The sequence below is a fragment of the Triticum urartu genome, chromosome 4 (assembly GCF_003073215.2).
Source record: "Triticum urartu cultivar G1812 chromosome 4, Tu2.1, whole genome shotgun sequence".
NCBI classification, from domain to species: Eukaryota; Viridiplantae; Streptophyta; class Magnoliopsida; order Poales; family Poaceae; genus Triticum; species Triticum urartu.
In genome coordinates, this window is record NC_053025.1 from 415,865,427 (window position 1) to 415,880,236 (window position 14,810).

General features: G+C 49.0%; 1 protein-coding gene across 2 annotated transcripts; it reads right to left on the minus strand.

Moving 5' to 3' along the window:
• Positions 1–5,599: 5,599 nt before the first annotated feature.
• Positions 5,600–13,392, minus strand: LOC125551825. Of its 2 annotated transcripts, XM_048715195.1 has the most exons (9): positions 12,916–13,391; positions 10,095–10,280; positions 9,745–9,837; positions 9,372–9,554; positions 9,168–9,270; positions 8,897–9,082; positions 7,502–8,625; positions 6,221–7,179; positions 5,600–5,971 (listed from the first exon to the last, which is right to left on the minus strand). In XM_048715195.1, exons 1-9 carry the CDS (start codon positions 13,123–13,125, stop codon positions 5,905–5,907), a joined length of 3,111 nt encoding a protein of 1,036 aa, XP_048571152.1. In that variant the 5' UTR covers positions 13,126–13,391; the 3' UTR covers positions 5,600–5,904. The 2 variants fall into 2 exon arrangements, with proteins under 2 accessions (XP_048571152.1, XP_048571153.1); XM_048715196.1 differs by lacking the exon at positions 5,600–5,971 and having other exon boundaries at positions 6,217–7,179; positions 12,916–13,392.
• Between the last annotated feature and the right edge of the window lie 1,418 nt (positions 13,393–14,810).

A 14,810-nucleotide genomic window follows, 5' to 3' on the forward strand; every position in this document is an offset into this window, starting at 1 on the left:
TCATTAATGTAGAGCTGCCACCGCTCGCAGCGAAGGCGTTCGCATGGACTTGAGTGCCACCATTGCTCATCCATGGCCACGACGGTTTGACTGGAGGCCTGCTCGCCCTCGATCTGGCCCTCCGCCAGTTGGTGCTCTGAGAGGAGTTGTATGTTGTGCCGGTGCTCCTCCTGTAGCACCCGAAACACGGAAAAAGGCAGGGCCTACTGCTGCTGGAAGCGGTTGTAGTGCGCCTCCGCTTGCTTCAGGGTGAACTCAGCCACCGGCTTGGGTGCCAGCTCCTCCGTTGTCGCGTCCTCCTCCCCCGAGCTCTCATCCGAAGATCTAGGGGTTGTCTCGTTGAAATGTGGTTCGTGTGCCAGGCTTCCCAATTGTGCACCTCAGTCGTGATTTCATGGCGGTGTCGGGCTTTTCCTCCACCACCCAAGGCGGGTCTCGGCTATTGTTTATGGCGGTTAAAGGAGGTAGTGTAGAATATGTGAATTGCACGATGTATTGCTCTCGTGCATATGCACGTATATATGATGTACAACGGTAGGCCACAGACCTCAACTATACAAGGAACTAGGAGGCGGGCCCAATACACAATATGCACATAACACATATACTCAACACCCCCCCCCCCCGCAGTCAAAGCGGCACCCGGCTGACGCAAAGACTGGGCCAGAACTCCTCAAATGACGCCGTAGGCAAGCCCTTGATCATGATATCTGCAAATTGTTGGAAAGTAGGAATGTGTAAAACACGAATATGGCAAAGGGCCACTTGTTCCCGAACAAAATGAATATCCAACTCAATATGCTTGGTCTGTCGATGATGTACCGGGTTAGCGGAGAGGTAGACCGCCGAGACGTTGTCACAGTAGACCATCATGGCACGGTCAACAGGGCAGGAGAGCTCCTGAAGCAGCTAGCGAAGCCACGAGCACTCGGCAATGGTGTTGGCCATCGCACAATAGACCGATAGAAAGCAGCATCCGAAGCAGGAGAACCATTTGTGGCAGAAAGCTTGGCCTTCGTATCAACAGGCGTGGCGGTGGGCTTGCAGTTAAGCATGCCGGCGCGCTCCAGGAGCTCATGAGCGTACTTCCGCTGATGAAGGAAGAAGCCATCCGGACGGCGCACCACCTCGACACCGAGGAAGTAGTGCAAAGGACCAAAGTCCTTGATGGCGAACTCAGCGTGATGACGAGCCGTGAGTTGACTAAGGAGACCAGTCGTACATCCCGTCAGGATGATGTCGTCGACATAGAGTATCAAGTAGGCCGTGTCAGAACCCTGATGATAGAAGAAGAGTGAGGCGTCCGAGCGGGTAGAGCGGAACCCAAGCTGGTGGATAAATGCCGCGATGCGCTGGTATCAAGCGCGCGGGGCCTGCTTAAGTCCATACAAGGACCGCGAGAGTAGGCACACGTGGTCGGGAAGAGTCGGGTCAACAAACCCGGTGGGTTGCTGGCAGAAGACCTGCTCCTCGAGGTGACCATGGAGGAAGGCGTTGGAGATGTCCAACTAGTGCACCGGCCAAGCACGGGAGACCGCAAGGTGAAGCACCGTGCTATCATGCCGGGCTTGACGACCGGAGCAAAGGTGTCGGTGAAGTCGATACCAGCACACTGGTGGAAGCCACGGACGACCCAACGCACTTTATAGCGATCAAGGGTACCATCAGGATGGAGCTTGTGTTTGAAGACCCACTTCCCGGTAATCACGTTGGCGTGCCGGGACAGGGAACAAGGTGCCACGTCCAGTTGCGCAACAGGGCGTCAAACTCCTCTTGCATCGCAGCCATCCAGAGCAGGTCACGAAGAGCGGCTCGTACAGAGGGCGACAACGGCGACGGCTCAGAGGTGGACGCCGCACGGACGTAGTCATCCGTGGCGTAGCGCGAGCTCGGGCGAAAAACACCTGTACGGGCGCGGGTGACCGGACCGAGCGCCGGGGACGCCGCGGGGGCAGCAGGCGCCAACGTCGGGGGCGCGGCTGTAGGAGGCGCCGCATGCGGGGGGCGCGCCTCAAAGCCAGGGGTGGGCCAAGAGAGGCGCGTGAGCGCCCTGGGAGCGGCGTCGAGAAGCCCGCGTCACCGGTGGCGGGAGGAACAGCCGGGGGTACCTGCTGAAATGGAAACACATGCTCATTAAAGTAAATGTGTCGGGAAGTGAACACACGGTGGGAGACGGGATCGTAGCACCAATATCCCTTGGAGTTGGAGGGGTAGCCGATGAAGATGCAAGTGACAGAACGAGGTGCGAGTTTGTGAGGGGCGGAGTCAGCAGTGCTAGGATAGCAAAGGCACCCGAAAATACGCAAGCCATCATAAGATGGGGGCGTACCGAAGAGAAGATGGTGAGGTGCATAGTTCCATCGTGTGCAGCAAGGGCGAAGGTTAAGGAGAAGTGAAGCAGTAGCGAGTGCGTCCGGCCAGAAATGAGGCGTCACATTAGCATGGAACATGAGTGTGCGAACGCAGTCGTTCAGAGTGCGAAGGACGCGTTCGGCTCGACCGTTCTACTGTGAAGTATACGGGCATGTGAGACGAAAAACTGTGTCGTGGTGCGACAGAAAGGTGCGGAAAGCGAGGTTGTCGAACTCTTTTCCATTGTCAGTCTGAAGAGTAAGGATGGGATGCCCAAACTGCGTGCTGACATAGGAGTAAAAAGCCGTCCAAGTGGAGAGTGCATCCGACTTTTGTTGTAAAGAAAACGTCCACACATAGTGAGAATAATCATCAAGGATAACCAGATAATATAAATAGCCCGAATTACTAGGAACCGAAGAGGTCCACACATCGCTATGAATCAACTGAAAAGGAAAAGAAGCTATGGTGGTGGAGTTATTAAACGGGAGGCGAACATGTTTGCCGACACGACAGGCATGACAAGTGTGATCCTCTATCTTATTACAACAGAAACTGAAACTGCTAAGAATATGACAAAGTCTGACGGGGTTGTGATGACCCAAACGAGCGTGGCAGAGATCGACGCCGGTGGAGGGAGCAACGGTGCGGTGGTGGAGGTGGACGGCGGATGCACCGGATAGAGCTCGTCGAGGCTGTCACAACGGTGAAGTACCATCCTGGTTTGAGCGTCCTTGACACAAAAATCAAGCTCATCAAATTCAACAGTAATAGGATTTTCACGAGTTAAACAACGAACGGAAACGAGATTCTTAATAAGATGAGGTGACACAAGTATGTTAGACAAAGTAATAGGCATGGAACTAGAAGGAAAAAAGGTGTGCCCGACATGTGTGGTAGGTAGAGTGGAACCGTCGCCGGCAATGATACGGCGGTCGGTGGTGACAGGAGTGAAGGAGACAAGATTATCAGGATGAGCAAACATGTGAGCCGTAGCCCCGGTGTCCATGTACCAATCCCCGCCTCCAGTGTAGTTGTTCGACGTAGGCGCGGTGTGCAGCGCGGCGAGGAGCGCCGGATCCCAAGGCGCCGGTGGCAGGGCCGGCAAGAGTGGTGGCGGGGCCGCAGGGAGACCGTAGGCGCCGCTCAGCAGCGGCAGTGGGTATCCTCCGTACGGCTGTGGAGCCACGTAGTACGCTTGATGCGCCGGCGGGCACGGCACGGGAAGGGTCGGTGCAGGATCCCGTGGAACCGACATGGTGTAGGCATGAACAACACTGGTCCACGGGTTGTAGCCGGATGCCCACGGAGGGGGCACCTGGAACTTCTTCTGCTGCTGTTGACGGGGCTGGCCGGCGCCCTGTGGCTGCTGCTGACCGCCGCGGCGGCCCCCACCATGCCGGCCCCCGCGGCGCCGTTCGACGGGAGGGGCGGGCGGCCCATAGGGCAGTGGGAGCAGGCCCAACTGCTGGGTGGCCGGGTATGACGGTGGCGCCAGGAACGGCGTCGGGTGGCGCTGCGGCGGGGGCGCAGCCGGGACGGCTGGAGGCGCCGATGAGCCACCGCGGGTGGTGTCGGCGGCGAGGGCGGTGTGGATGGCCCGCGCCTTCACCTGTTTCATCCACCGCTCCTCCAAGCGGAGGTACGCAACGAACTTGGCGAATGACAGGTTGGGGATGAGGCTGAGGTTCGCCGCGGCGTTGCCGAAGTCCTCGTTGAGTCCGGCTGTGAGCGTGCTGAGGAGGAGGTCATCATCGATCTTCGCACCAATATCGTGGAGCTCATCGGCGAGAGTCTTCAGGCGGCGACAGTAGTCGTCGACGGAGGAGTTGTCCTGGTGACACCCAAAAAACTCTTGCTGCAAACAAATGCGACGCTGGAGTTGGTTGTCGGTGAAGAGCCCGTTCAGCTTGGTCCACACGGCGCAGGCATCGTCACCGTCCGCCACGACCGTCTAGAAGAGGTCCGGCGAGATGGTGAGGAAGAACCAGCGGATGATCATGGTGTTGATGGTGGACCAGTCATAGAACTTGGGGACGAGGCTGGAGTCAACGGTGTCGTCCACGTGGTCGATGAGATGATACACTCGGAACACGAGGAAAAAATACGTCTTTCACGTGTAGTAGGAGGAGTCCATCTGTGAGAGACGAACCGGTACCCGCTCGAAGATGTTCAGGTTGCGAATGTCGTTAACGTCGGGAGGGTTGGCATCGGCGAACGGGTTGGAGTTGGTGGACGCGGAGGAGGTGACGGACGACATGGCGGGAACGACACGGCGCGGGTGACTCGGACGGCTGCAGTAGGCGGGTGTTGCGGTGAAAGCTTAGAGGAAGGGGATGTCTACGACACGGAGCAGCAGCGGTGACACTGGGTAGCGGCGGGCGCAAGGTGGAGCGGCTTGGAGTCAGCAAGCCGCGGGCGGCTGGGCGCTTCGGCGTGTTGGCGGCTAGCGATTGGGAGTTGGCGGGCGCGAGCGGCTAGCGGGCGGGCGACGCGGTGGCTTGGTAGCGATCGGGTAGCGGGCGCTGTGGCTGGGTAGATCGCGGGCGGCGGCGAGCGGGTAGCGGGCGCTGTGGCTAGGTAGATCACGGGCGGCGGCGAGCGATCGGGCAGCGGGCACGGGAAGCGATCGGGAGAAGCGAGCGCGCTGGCTGGGTAGATGTCGGGCGGCGGCTAGCAGGGAAGTAGCTCAATCGGTGCGGGAAATCGCACGGGCGGCGGCGGCGACACATGAGGAAAAGCGCGGCGGCGGCAACAGAAGACGAGAATTAAAACCTAAAAACTGATACCATGTAAAATATGTGAATTACACGATGTATTACTCTCATGCATAGTTGAGTACATGTGTAGCAACAGTTGAGACATAGAGTTTCTGCTCTCGAGCTCACTCTGTCTTGATAAATAGTAAAAATAAGAAAACAGAGTAAAATAAAAATTCTGTTTTTTCTTCAATCTTGCTAAATTTCAGCCAACGAAAGACTTGGTTATATTCATGAGCTTTCACATCAAAAGCCGTGCAAAAGAACATTTTCTTTTCTTACACGTTCTCTCACCTAAGACTTGGTTAGTCTCGGTCGACTGAGTCCTAACCACACCTTTTTTTCATAAACACCAGCGTGGCACATGAATGTCATTTCAGCTCAAAAAAATTGCACGGGGTTGAAACATTCATCTCTGTTTATGAAAAAAAATGGATTTTTTTACCTAATTTTTTTGCAATTTACTATTTGAAAGAACACTTTCACAGTTCATGGTAGCAGAAAGGCTCATAATTTTGTCTCAAGAAAAACTCATAAATATGTTTATCTTTCTCCTGTTTTACCCATTTCTAATTTTGAGAAGGGAAAACTACAACTGTATAGTTAGTCCTTGCACCTAAAACCTTTCTTTGGTACCTTTACCTATAGACACGAAAGCTAGAAACGCAAGGTGTCGATATAACTTTACAAGGTAGATGTATACTATTAGGATGGTCATATTTGTGAACATCAACTGGGTTAACTCTTCTTTTCCTCTAGTTAAATGATGATCATTTGCATGCTACTGTAAGTCTCAGCGGGTCCTAGCATGGAGTGGTGGGAACTGCTCTTCATCTCCTATTCTGTAAAATCCTGACGACCTGAGACAGTGTCAAAGTTAACAGATTAACCATATTAAGGTAGTAGTACAGGGTCAATGGACTGAATGCAGTGAAGATAAATAAGCATGCGAAGTTGACCATTGAACAAAAACAAACCTAGTGTCATTTTATAATAAAATAAACCCAAATTACTATTTTGTGACATCATTCTTAGATGCTTGACCTCTAGCATATTTCAAGGCTAAAGATTACTCTAATATATTGATCTGTAAGATCCTTTGATGTTACCTGCTTTGGGTTGCACTGGCTCTATAGCTCTGTAACGCCAATGCAGAGGCGTCTGCACATGCCTTTGGCGAGGCCTTGTTTGACTTTGGTGAGGGAGATGTCAACGAGAAAGGCCCCAAAGAGCCAAACTCAATAATCCTATCTGGCTGTGTCTCCAAGGCTCCAGATTGAGAATATACTTTTGTGACAGGGACGGAGGGGTGACAAGTACTAGGTGCCAGAAGCATCCGTTGGTTATTCCAGCTGCTATCACGAGGAATGAAAACATTTGGCATTGGTTTAGTTCCATTTTCAACCAATTCTTCATTCAGGGCAACCTCCTTTGTCGAACCAGTTAGAATGGTCGCAACTTGGCCATTCGGTGCATGCTTTGTATCTCTCACAAAAGAATATGGGAGCCCACTGTGATTATCATACTTTTGTTTTGCAGGCAAGTTCTTTTTCGAGAAACCCCTTCCTCTTGTGCTGCTTTGAAGTTTTAATGGCTCAGAGGCTAGTCTTCGATTTGTCCCATACCCTTTAGGAGTGTTGCAGCTTTGATTTCTTGCCAAGTTATTGTTCATGTATGTGCACTCATCTGGAGTACCCTCAACTTCAGGTGGCTGATATTTTGCACTAACTGGTCGTGCACACTTCATGCCAGTATCGTAATTTCGCTTCTGGAAGAAGGTTTTGTTCGAGCCGACATCCCCATAGGAGCTCCGTGTGTGCCTTGCTTCATAGTGAGGTTTGACAAATTCCTTTCGAGTATGACCACTGTGCTTTTCAGTCGTCTTCATACCTAAGAGAGTATATCCATTTAGACCATCGCCAATTCCCAATGACAGACTTATTTCCTTGGTCCCACTGTCTGGCGCTACTTGCTCCTGGCAAGGGACAAAACTTCGTTTGTGGTTGCTTTTAATCTTCACTGGTTGATTGATCAGGATCTTCCCTTTCTCTCCGATAGATGTCATGTGCTGTAATACAGAAACAGAACTTGTAACTATCATATACACCAAATAACAATGAACGGACAGATATATTTCAGAGGAATGTAGCAATACATGTTTTCTAAAGTGAACAGACTTTCCCGCTTACCGAAACAATAAACTATATTCCCCTTTTTTAATCCTAAGAGGACAATAACAGAACGACCAGATAAAAACTAGATCTATGTAGGCAAAAGCCAGTACATATAGTAAACATAAAAATGCTTTGAGACAGTTTACTGAACACAGGAATGCCGTGGATCAATGCATGAGATATCCAAAAGTGAGAATTGAGGGTACCTATTCCTACCTTTTCACGAATATATCCGACTGTTTCACGCATATTGGGTATAGCCCCTGATCTATGCCACCACGAAACAGAAATATCTGAATCAGCAATATAAGATGGCGATAATCCATTAGATGGGACATCTATTCCACAGGCATTCAACTGAAAGGGCATATCCCAGTTGTCCTCATCCTGTGATTGCTGTGAAACTTCAGTGCTATGAGAAGAAACTGGAGATAACTTCATTCCATTCGTTTCAGCATATGAAGGCGGCAATAGCCCAGGTAGCGCCGTATCAGTACTTAACAGGATGCCACGATTTAGAATGTCAAATAAATCCTTGTCAACCTTACCATCAGAAGATGCTTCTTGGACAGACTGCGAAAATTCATCAAACAAGTATTCTAAGTTGTACTGAACTTGACGGAGGCATCTCAACTGTGATTCCAAATCCCCTGATAGATCCGACAAGTTCAACAATGACAGTGGATGGAGATGTTCTTCCACATGGAGTGAAGTTCCAATTAACTTTTCCATTTTTGTGGGACCAGGTTTTGGAAGTCCTAAATCACTGCCATGGATAGAGCTCAATATATTTGACGAATAGTGTGCATGATGCTGTGGCTGTATCAGTGATTTGTCACCCATATAGGCTTCAGCTGCATAGCGAGATTCCTGTCCATCCATCTCAGGGGCCACATAGTTTCTATTTTCGTGAAAAACATACGCATGGTCATTCGGTTCATGACGGACACAGTGGGATAATCTTGCACTCAGATCAGTACTTGGTGCAAACGAGTCATCTCCTGAAAAACATCCACCCTGCGTAGGCACATTTATTCTGACACTTACTGCGTGCTCAGCTAATTTCTTTGAAACACGAGGACGACTTTTCTCTTCCTCCTTGTAAGAAATCTGCATGCATGACATGCCATCTAAGAGTTGATTGCTGGGACCAAGGAAGGGCTGACAATGAAATGCACCAACATGGTCAATATCTGACCTTACTCCATTTTCATTCCTCTCCAAGGTGTTTTTGAAAAATGCGAAAATATCATCAGGAATAAGTTCTGGTGGTAACATAAGAATTTGACCAAGCTTTCGAGCACCAAACGAGAAAGCAGTTCGAATACGATGGAAATTCGCTGCACAATAATAAAATGTCAAACAAGACTTGGCAATCCCTCGCCAGCAAAGAAATATAGAAAGAAAATACTCCATATAATAGACATCACTCAAATAAAACCCTACATATGTTCAGTATGAGATCATGCTGTTACGGATTTATGCACAACTTTATGTACACATCAGCACATCACAAGTATGATGCTAAAGGCAAACAATATATGTTCGTCAAAGTTTTGGAAGATAATTTAGAAAGGGACAATCAATTCATATATTTTGGTTAGTTCAAACCTCTGTTCACACTTCTGCCAAGATTGTTGCACTCCTTCAGTGGATCAATTATGTTTAGACATTTCACACGGAATTTGGAATAGCGTGCATCAGAATTTCTTGGAGGTGCAGATGCTTTTTGCACTGAGTTCTCAAGGAACTCTTTGTCAAACAGCAAGTCATCGCTAGGTACATTTAAACCTTCAACTGCAAGAGATACAAGTTTTAGGATTGAAACAAAATAGGAATCAGGTGGTAACTCTGCCAAGAAATAGATTACAAGGTAACGCACCAATTAGATTAGGCAAAGACGATAAAGCAACAGGGCCATTTAGACTTATGCAGTATTTGTCCCAGTCAAACTTGCTAAAATATTCCAGAAACCTATACAAAACCTATTAAATATAAGAAAAGATGGAGACAAAGTGTATCAGTTTTTGCATTGTCTAAAGATGTTTCCAAATGTCTGAGATAAGTCATTCCTGCCAGGACTTACCTCCAGGGGACCATGGAGAGATTTATGAAATAGATTAAAGACGTATAGGATAAGTGTCTCCAATGCATAAGTTGATATAAGACCATGATGAGCTCCTAGTAGGCGACTTTCATAATAACACCATCCCTTGATTAATATAATGCTCCGTTTAAATAGATGATTTTTCCCAACTTTGCGGTCAACCTGAAGAAGGAACACTCGTTTACTTTTCCAGGACTAGGCATAGTAATAACCAAATAAAAGAACACCTAGACTAGCACAGGAACATGTTGAGCATTCTATTCTACATATTCAGCAACTTCACTATAAAGACTGAAGCAGAACAGCAAGCGTAAATTGCATTATTTTTCCAAAAAAAATCACAACACATTACCAGCTCAAGGAAGGAGACTGCGCAGATTCCTCCAGTTTGGTTGAATGAGATATCAACAATAATATTTCCAATAGTGCATTTAATGAGTCTGACCTGGATGGCGGAATATTTGAAAATTTAGAGGCAGCTACCATGTGCAAAACAGTAACAGACTAAAACTGCATCAGAAGGAAGAAACATGTATATGGTTGTTAAGCCTAACTTCCATGTGTACCAAGGATTTGTTAAAAGAGAAGAAATGTATGCTAAGGACAAAAAAGGTTTAGGAGTGCAATATCATAGTTTTCCCAGACTTCTGTCCAGAATGAAAGAACTATAAATGTGTATGAGGAGCAAACAGGATAGCACACCTCTGCATCAATGTGTTCCAAGTCCTTCACTTCAAATTCAGCATCACCATTCTCCTCCCCCGACCCAAGGATGTAGTAAACATCATCAATCAAAGTACTACCGCAAGATGTATTTCCAATTACAGTTAAATCAATGTCCCCATCGGGAAGATAAGTCTTCAATGGAACCGAACCAAACACAAACACCTAACCAGTCAAATAAAGAAGAAATGATGTCACATTAGAAAACTGCATCTGAAAAGTTATACCAGACAAAAATGTTAGGCGGAACTAGCATAATGCTCGTGTGTTGCCACAGAACCACAAAAATGATTGTTGTTCTATTGGATTAATATGGTATACCAACTACCAATGCACTTGCAGCACTGCAGAGAAAAACTCAAGCAAGCAGACAATACTGCACTTGCATAACTGCAGCAGACATGGGAGCACCATTACAAGATTTGAAGCACCATGGCCAGATTTTGAAATTTGAAAGTTATGACATTGGAAGTTGAGAGGAGTGGCGGTATCCAGAGGATGCGTGTCGGGAGGAGCGGGAACCGGAGAATGCATATCGGGGAGGAGCCGCGGCAGGGGGAAAAAATCAAAATCAATTTTGGTGGATTGACTGGCTGGTTAGTGTCCCGGTAAAAACAATTGTGTACTGTCATGTACTCCCTCTGTAAACTAATATGATAGCGTTTAGATCACTACTTTAGTGTTCTAAATGCTCTTATATTAGTTTACGGAGGGAGTACTAATAATGTACCTTCCCATTCAAAATAGACAGTTGTTTGCTGGTTTGACAGAGTTATGTGTAGAGGTAGGTGTGAGGTTCGAGGCTCCCCAGCTACATTATTTTTCTCTGTTTTGTTTATAAAAAAAATCAAGTCGGATGGGGTCTAGTGGTTCCTAGATGGGCAAGGGAGATTGGAATGGAGTGGGGGAGTGAACTTACCATCACTGCTTCCAACTCCAATTTATAAGAGTAGATATAGAAAGCATTGTTTCAACATACACAAGTTGTACTACAAGAACCATAATGTTGGCAGTAGGATTAACTGTTTGCTACCATTGGCCTTACAATAGGAAGTTCAAGGCTAATCAGAGGAACTGATCTAAATTCTTTGGTGGGAGGTGTGGGTATCTTCGGCTCGGATTTGAGTGCCTATTTATTTTCTTGTTAACTGATATAGTACCTAGTCCCCTCCTAGCTATTCCCATTCTCCATCTGAAATAACTCAGTATGTAGTCTCCACAATGGAATAACATCCCATTATGTCACAAAGTGAGTTGATCACATGATTCACAAAGTGACCCATCAACCAGTACAGGTAACTAAGACACACTCCAATTCTTACCTTCACACACAATTCGATCACAAAACTCAACAAGTGCAAGAATAGAGAACTGGTCTGTAGTAACACACTTACGGGAGGTAAGGAAGTATAGTATCTTGCAGTGTACGGGTCCTCGTTTTGATTGTTTTACACACTTTTGGCATCACATAAAAAATAATGGACCACTAGAACAATGTCCCATCTCATGTACACGCATGTGACGATAATCCAAAAAGAACAGACATCATTACACCGATCTTTTTCGAGAAGCACCAAATGCTAGGAAACATTTATGACACGACTCCTACTGCAGAAGTAGTGCCTATAAGATATAACAGCCACACGCTTTGAAGCAATTCCAGCTATACAAGTACAAAGACATCACGTACACATTATAGTGATCAGCATAATACTAGCCACAAGGACCATTTTCCAGACCTACCATCTCTATGGCTACGGAGTAAAGAGCTTCCATGTAAATAAATGAGCCCGTGGGCACACGTCAAAGTACGATTCAAACAGTGGACCACGGAATGCTCGTCAGTAAATAAGGATGGACTTTGAGTTCATATTATAATGCAATCTAGGAACATACAGATCGCGACGGAGTTGAATGCAGGATGCTGGCAGGCAGCTGTCGGTGAATGACTATACTAAATCTCACTAGTGCTATGTCAAAATCCACTGCAAGCTGTGATGGAGACAGAGAACCACAACAAGATTCAACCACGGCAGCATTGATCAGTTGCCACACTGTTCGGTAACCACGTGGATGGGTCACCGTGTATGAAGTGTACGCATCATGGTCTGCATCCGCCTGCCAGTCAAGCATGCCATCACGGGCGGGGGCCAGAACCAAAACAAAAAGGCTTTAATCTTTTTGGCAAAATGCCAAAGTTTGTTTCCCTCTGAAAGGAAGCCTGTTGAGATGGTAAAAGTTGTAGTATTTCATAAAGCATACGGTGGCTTTTCCTTGGTTAAAAAGCGAAAACGCATAGATCAGAGCAGACAGAAAGCTTATTTCTGATTTCTAAACGGATGAAGTTGCTTTTGTGAGACCGTGACACGCAGAACAAATGGGCCGACTTGGTCCAACACAACTCTGTTAGTCAAATATAGTCCTAGTACAGTACATAACAGAAATCCTTGTGGATGCCAGCAGATAGTAAAACTAGTCACGGAATCGCAACGCCGCGCCGCCACCGATTAGTTTAGCTCCTGGTCCGTACGAAGCAATTAATCAAGGAATAATAATAATCCTACCCTAACCCGACGTCTTTGAAATGTAGTACTAGTACTAGTCCGGAGGAGAGAAAGCGACGGAAGCAAAGTAAACAAATCTAAAGGAAGAATAATGTAAGAGGAACGAGGATCCCCAGACGCCGCAGGATTACCCTAACCAGACAAAACCGGAAACTGAAGAAGAAAAGGAGGGGGGGGGGGGCGGGGGGGGGGGCTACGCTGGCGAGCGTTTCGCGAAACGGAGGAGGAGCGCGCACCTCGCATCCGAGCGCGGTTCCGACGATCCTCCGCGCGTAGTCGACGACCTCGGCGCGGCGGCGCTCCGAGGCGTCGGTGGGCTGGACGCGGCGCACCACCTCGGCCGCCGCCACCTCGGCGCTGGCCATGGCCGCGGCCGGGATCGCCGCGGGCCCAGGCACATCCCGCGCCATGACCGCCGGCAGCGCGCCCCCTCCGCCCGGTGCCATGGGAAGGCTGGGCTAGGCTTAGGCGGCCGGCAGAGGCATGCGAAATCGGAGGACGGTAATGGAAGGGGTTTGGGGGGGAATCGCCTGCTTATTCTGGGGGTTTGGGTTTTTGGCGAGGCGTTATACTCGCGGGGGGGGGGGGGGGGGGGGGGGGGGGGTGGGGGGGGTGCGCCAAAGTCCGCGAGTTTCCGAGTCCGACGAGATGAACCAACCCCTCTGCGCTGCGGGGTGTGAACAAAACCCACGAGCCGGGAGAGGAGGAGGAAGGGGCGGCCGTCCCTATCTGGTGCCGCATTTATAGGGGAAGGTAGTGTGTGCCGTGCCGTGTGCCCGTGCGTGTTGTGGTGGCGATGCACGGGGCGTGCCAGGTGGTGGCCTCGTCGGCCCATGCCACCGCCTAGCGAGCCCACAGTTCTAGTCAGTGCTGGGTTTTTTTTTTTTGGCAGGCTGTCAGTGCTGTTTTGGAGCAAGATCGGTGTGGGTGTGGCGATGGATGGATGGATAAGCCACAAAGCGCATCTCCGTTGCTTATGCGTGCGGGTGTGCCTAATCGGCAGGCATTACACGTCCCCGGAAACACGATGACGGCAGCAAACGCGGTGCAGGCAGGTGCAATGCAACGCTGCGTGCCAGTGGAAGCGATGCCAATGCGACCGCGACACAGCCCCGTCGATCAAGTGCTGAATCCACTCAACAACTTTCTTTTCCGTTGATTGAGGTCGACCGATGTGCATGTACGCCACGCGCGACGCCGGCACGCCCAGGGGCCTAGCCGGCCACGCACGCCAGCCGCGTTTCCATCCTCCATCCAAAAACGGCCGCGGTGCTGCCTCGGCCTGCGGTGCGCGGCACAAACAGAAAGCTCCCGCCCGGTGTAGTACTACTACAGCACAGGCGTTGCCAAATCCCGAGAGAAGCAAACAACCGGCCAAAAGGAGGGGTCGGCCAGCCCTTTCGTGCACACGATGCCTTGCCGCCCTAGCGGCATTCGTCGTCTCACGCCATGATGCACTGCTTTCCATTCGGGCACTAACCGTCCAACAACTATCCCTTATCAGATTACCCATGTCCAAAAGGAACTAGCAAGTTTTTTCTTTTTCATGAGTAGCTCGTTTTCAGCTACAAAAAATGGCGGCATTTAATATTTTTTTTCCTTGAAAAAATTCCACTTTGAACTCGTTTACAGTTGGCCATATTTATTTTTCTTTCGATATTTTCCATTTCATTTGTTGATTGCTTTTTAAGATTGTGAACCGCTCATTTTCAACCTGGTTTTTTTTGCGGGGACATTTTCAACCTGATTTTGTCTAGAGTGATATGGTTTCTATGACACTGCGAACGGGTTTAGTAAGCATAATTTTATTTTGAGTATTAGGCTATGTCCTCGCACCAAGTGTTGAAGTGGCAACAAAAGTGTCAAATTGTGAAGAAAAAAAAGGAAGTAGCGGATCTGGTACTGAGCAAGACACGGTTCACACGCCTCTCCTCCACACCCCCCCCCCAGCCTCAATCTCCTCTTTTCCGTAGAGTCGTCGCCTCCTACCTTTCCGTCTCCTCTTCTCATGGAGTCACAGACCAGGGGATACTCACCACATCGTCTCCCGACCAGGAGGGCCGGGCTGAGGACCCCATGGCGGTTCCCTAATGGGCCCACTTCGGACAGCCCATGACGAATACAAGGAAGA

What these genes read in the sequence shown, in the direction of transcription:
- LOC125551825 (XM_048715195.1), bottom strand. Translation starts at nt 13,125, where the DNA reads ATGGCACCGGGCGGAGGGGGCGCGCTGCCGGCGGTCATGGCGCGGGAT. An exon ending in CTCTCCATGGTCCCCTGGAG is followed by an intron (nt 9,271 to 9,371) that starts GTAAGTCCTGGC and finishes TATATTTAATAG; the next exon opens with GTTTTGTATAGGTTTCTGGA. An exon ending in GCCAGTGCAACCCAAAGCAG is followed by an intron (nt 5,972 to 6,220) that starts GTAACATCAAAG and finishes ACACTGTCTCAG; the next exon opens with GTCGTCAGGATTTTACAGAA.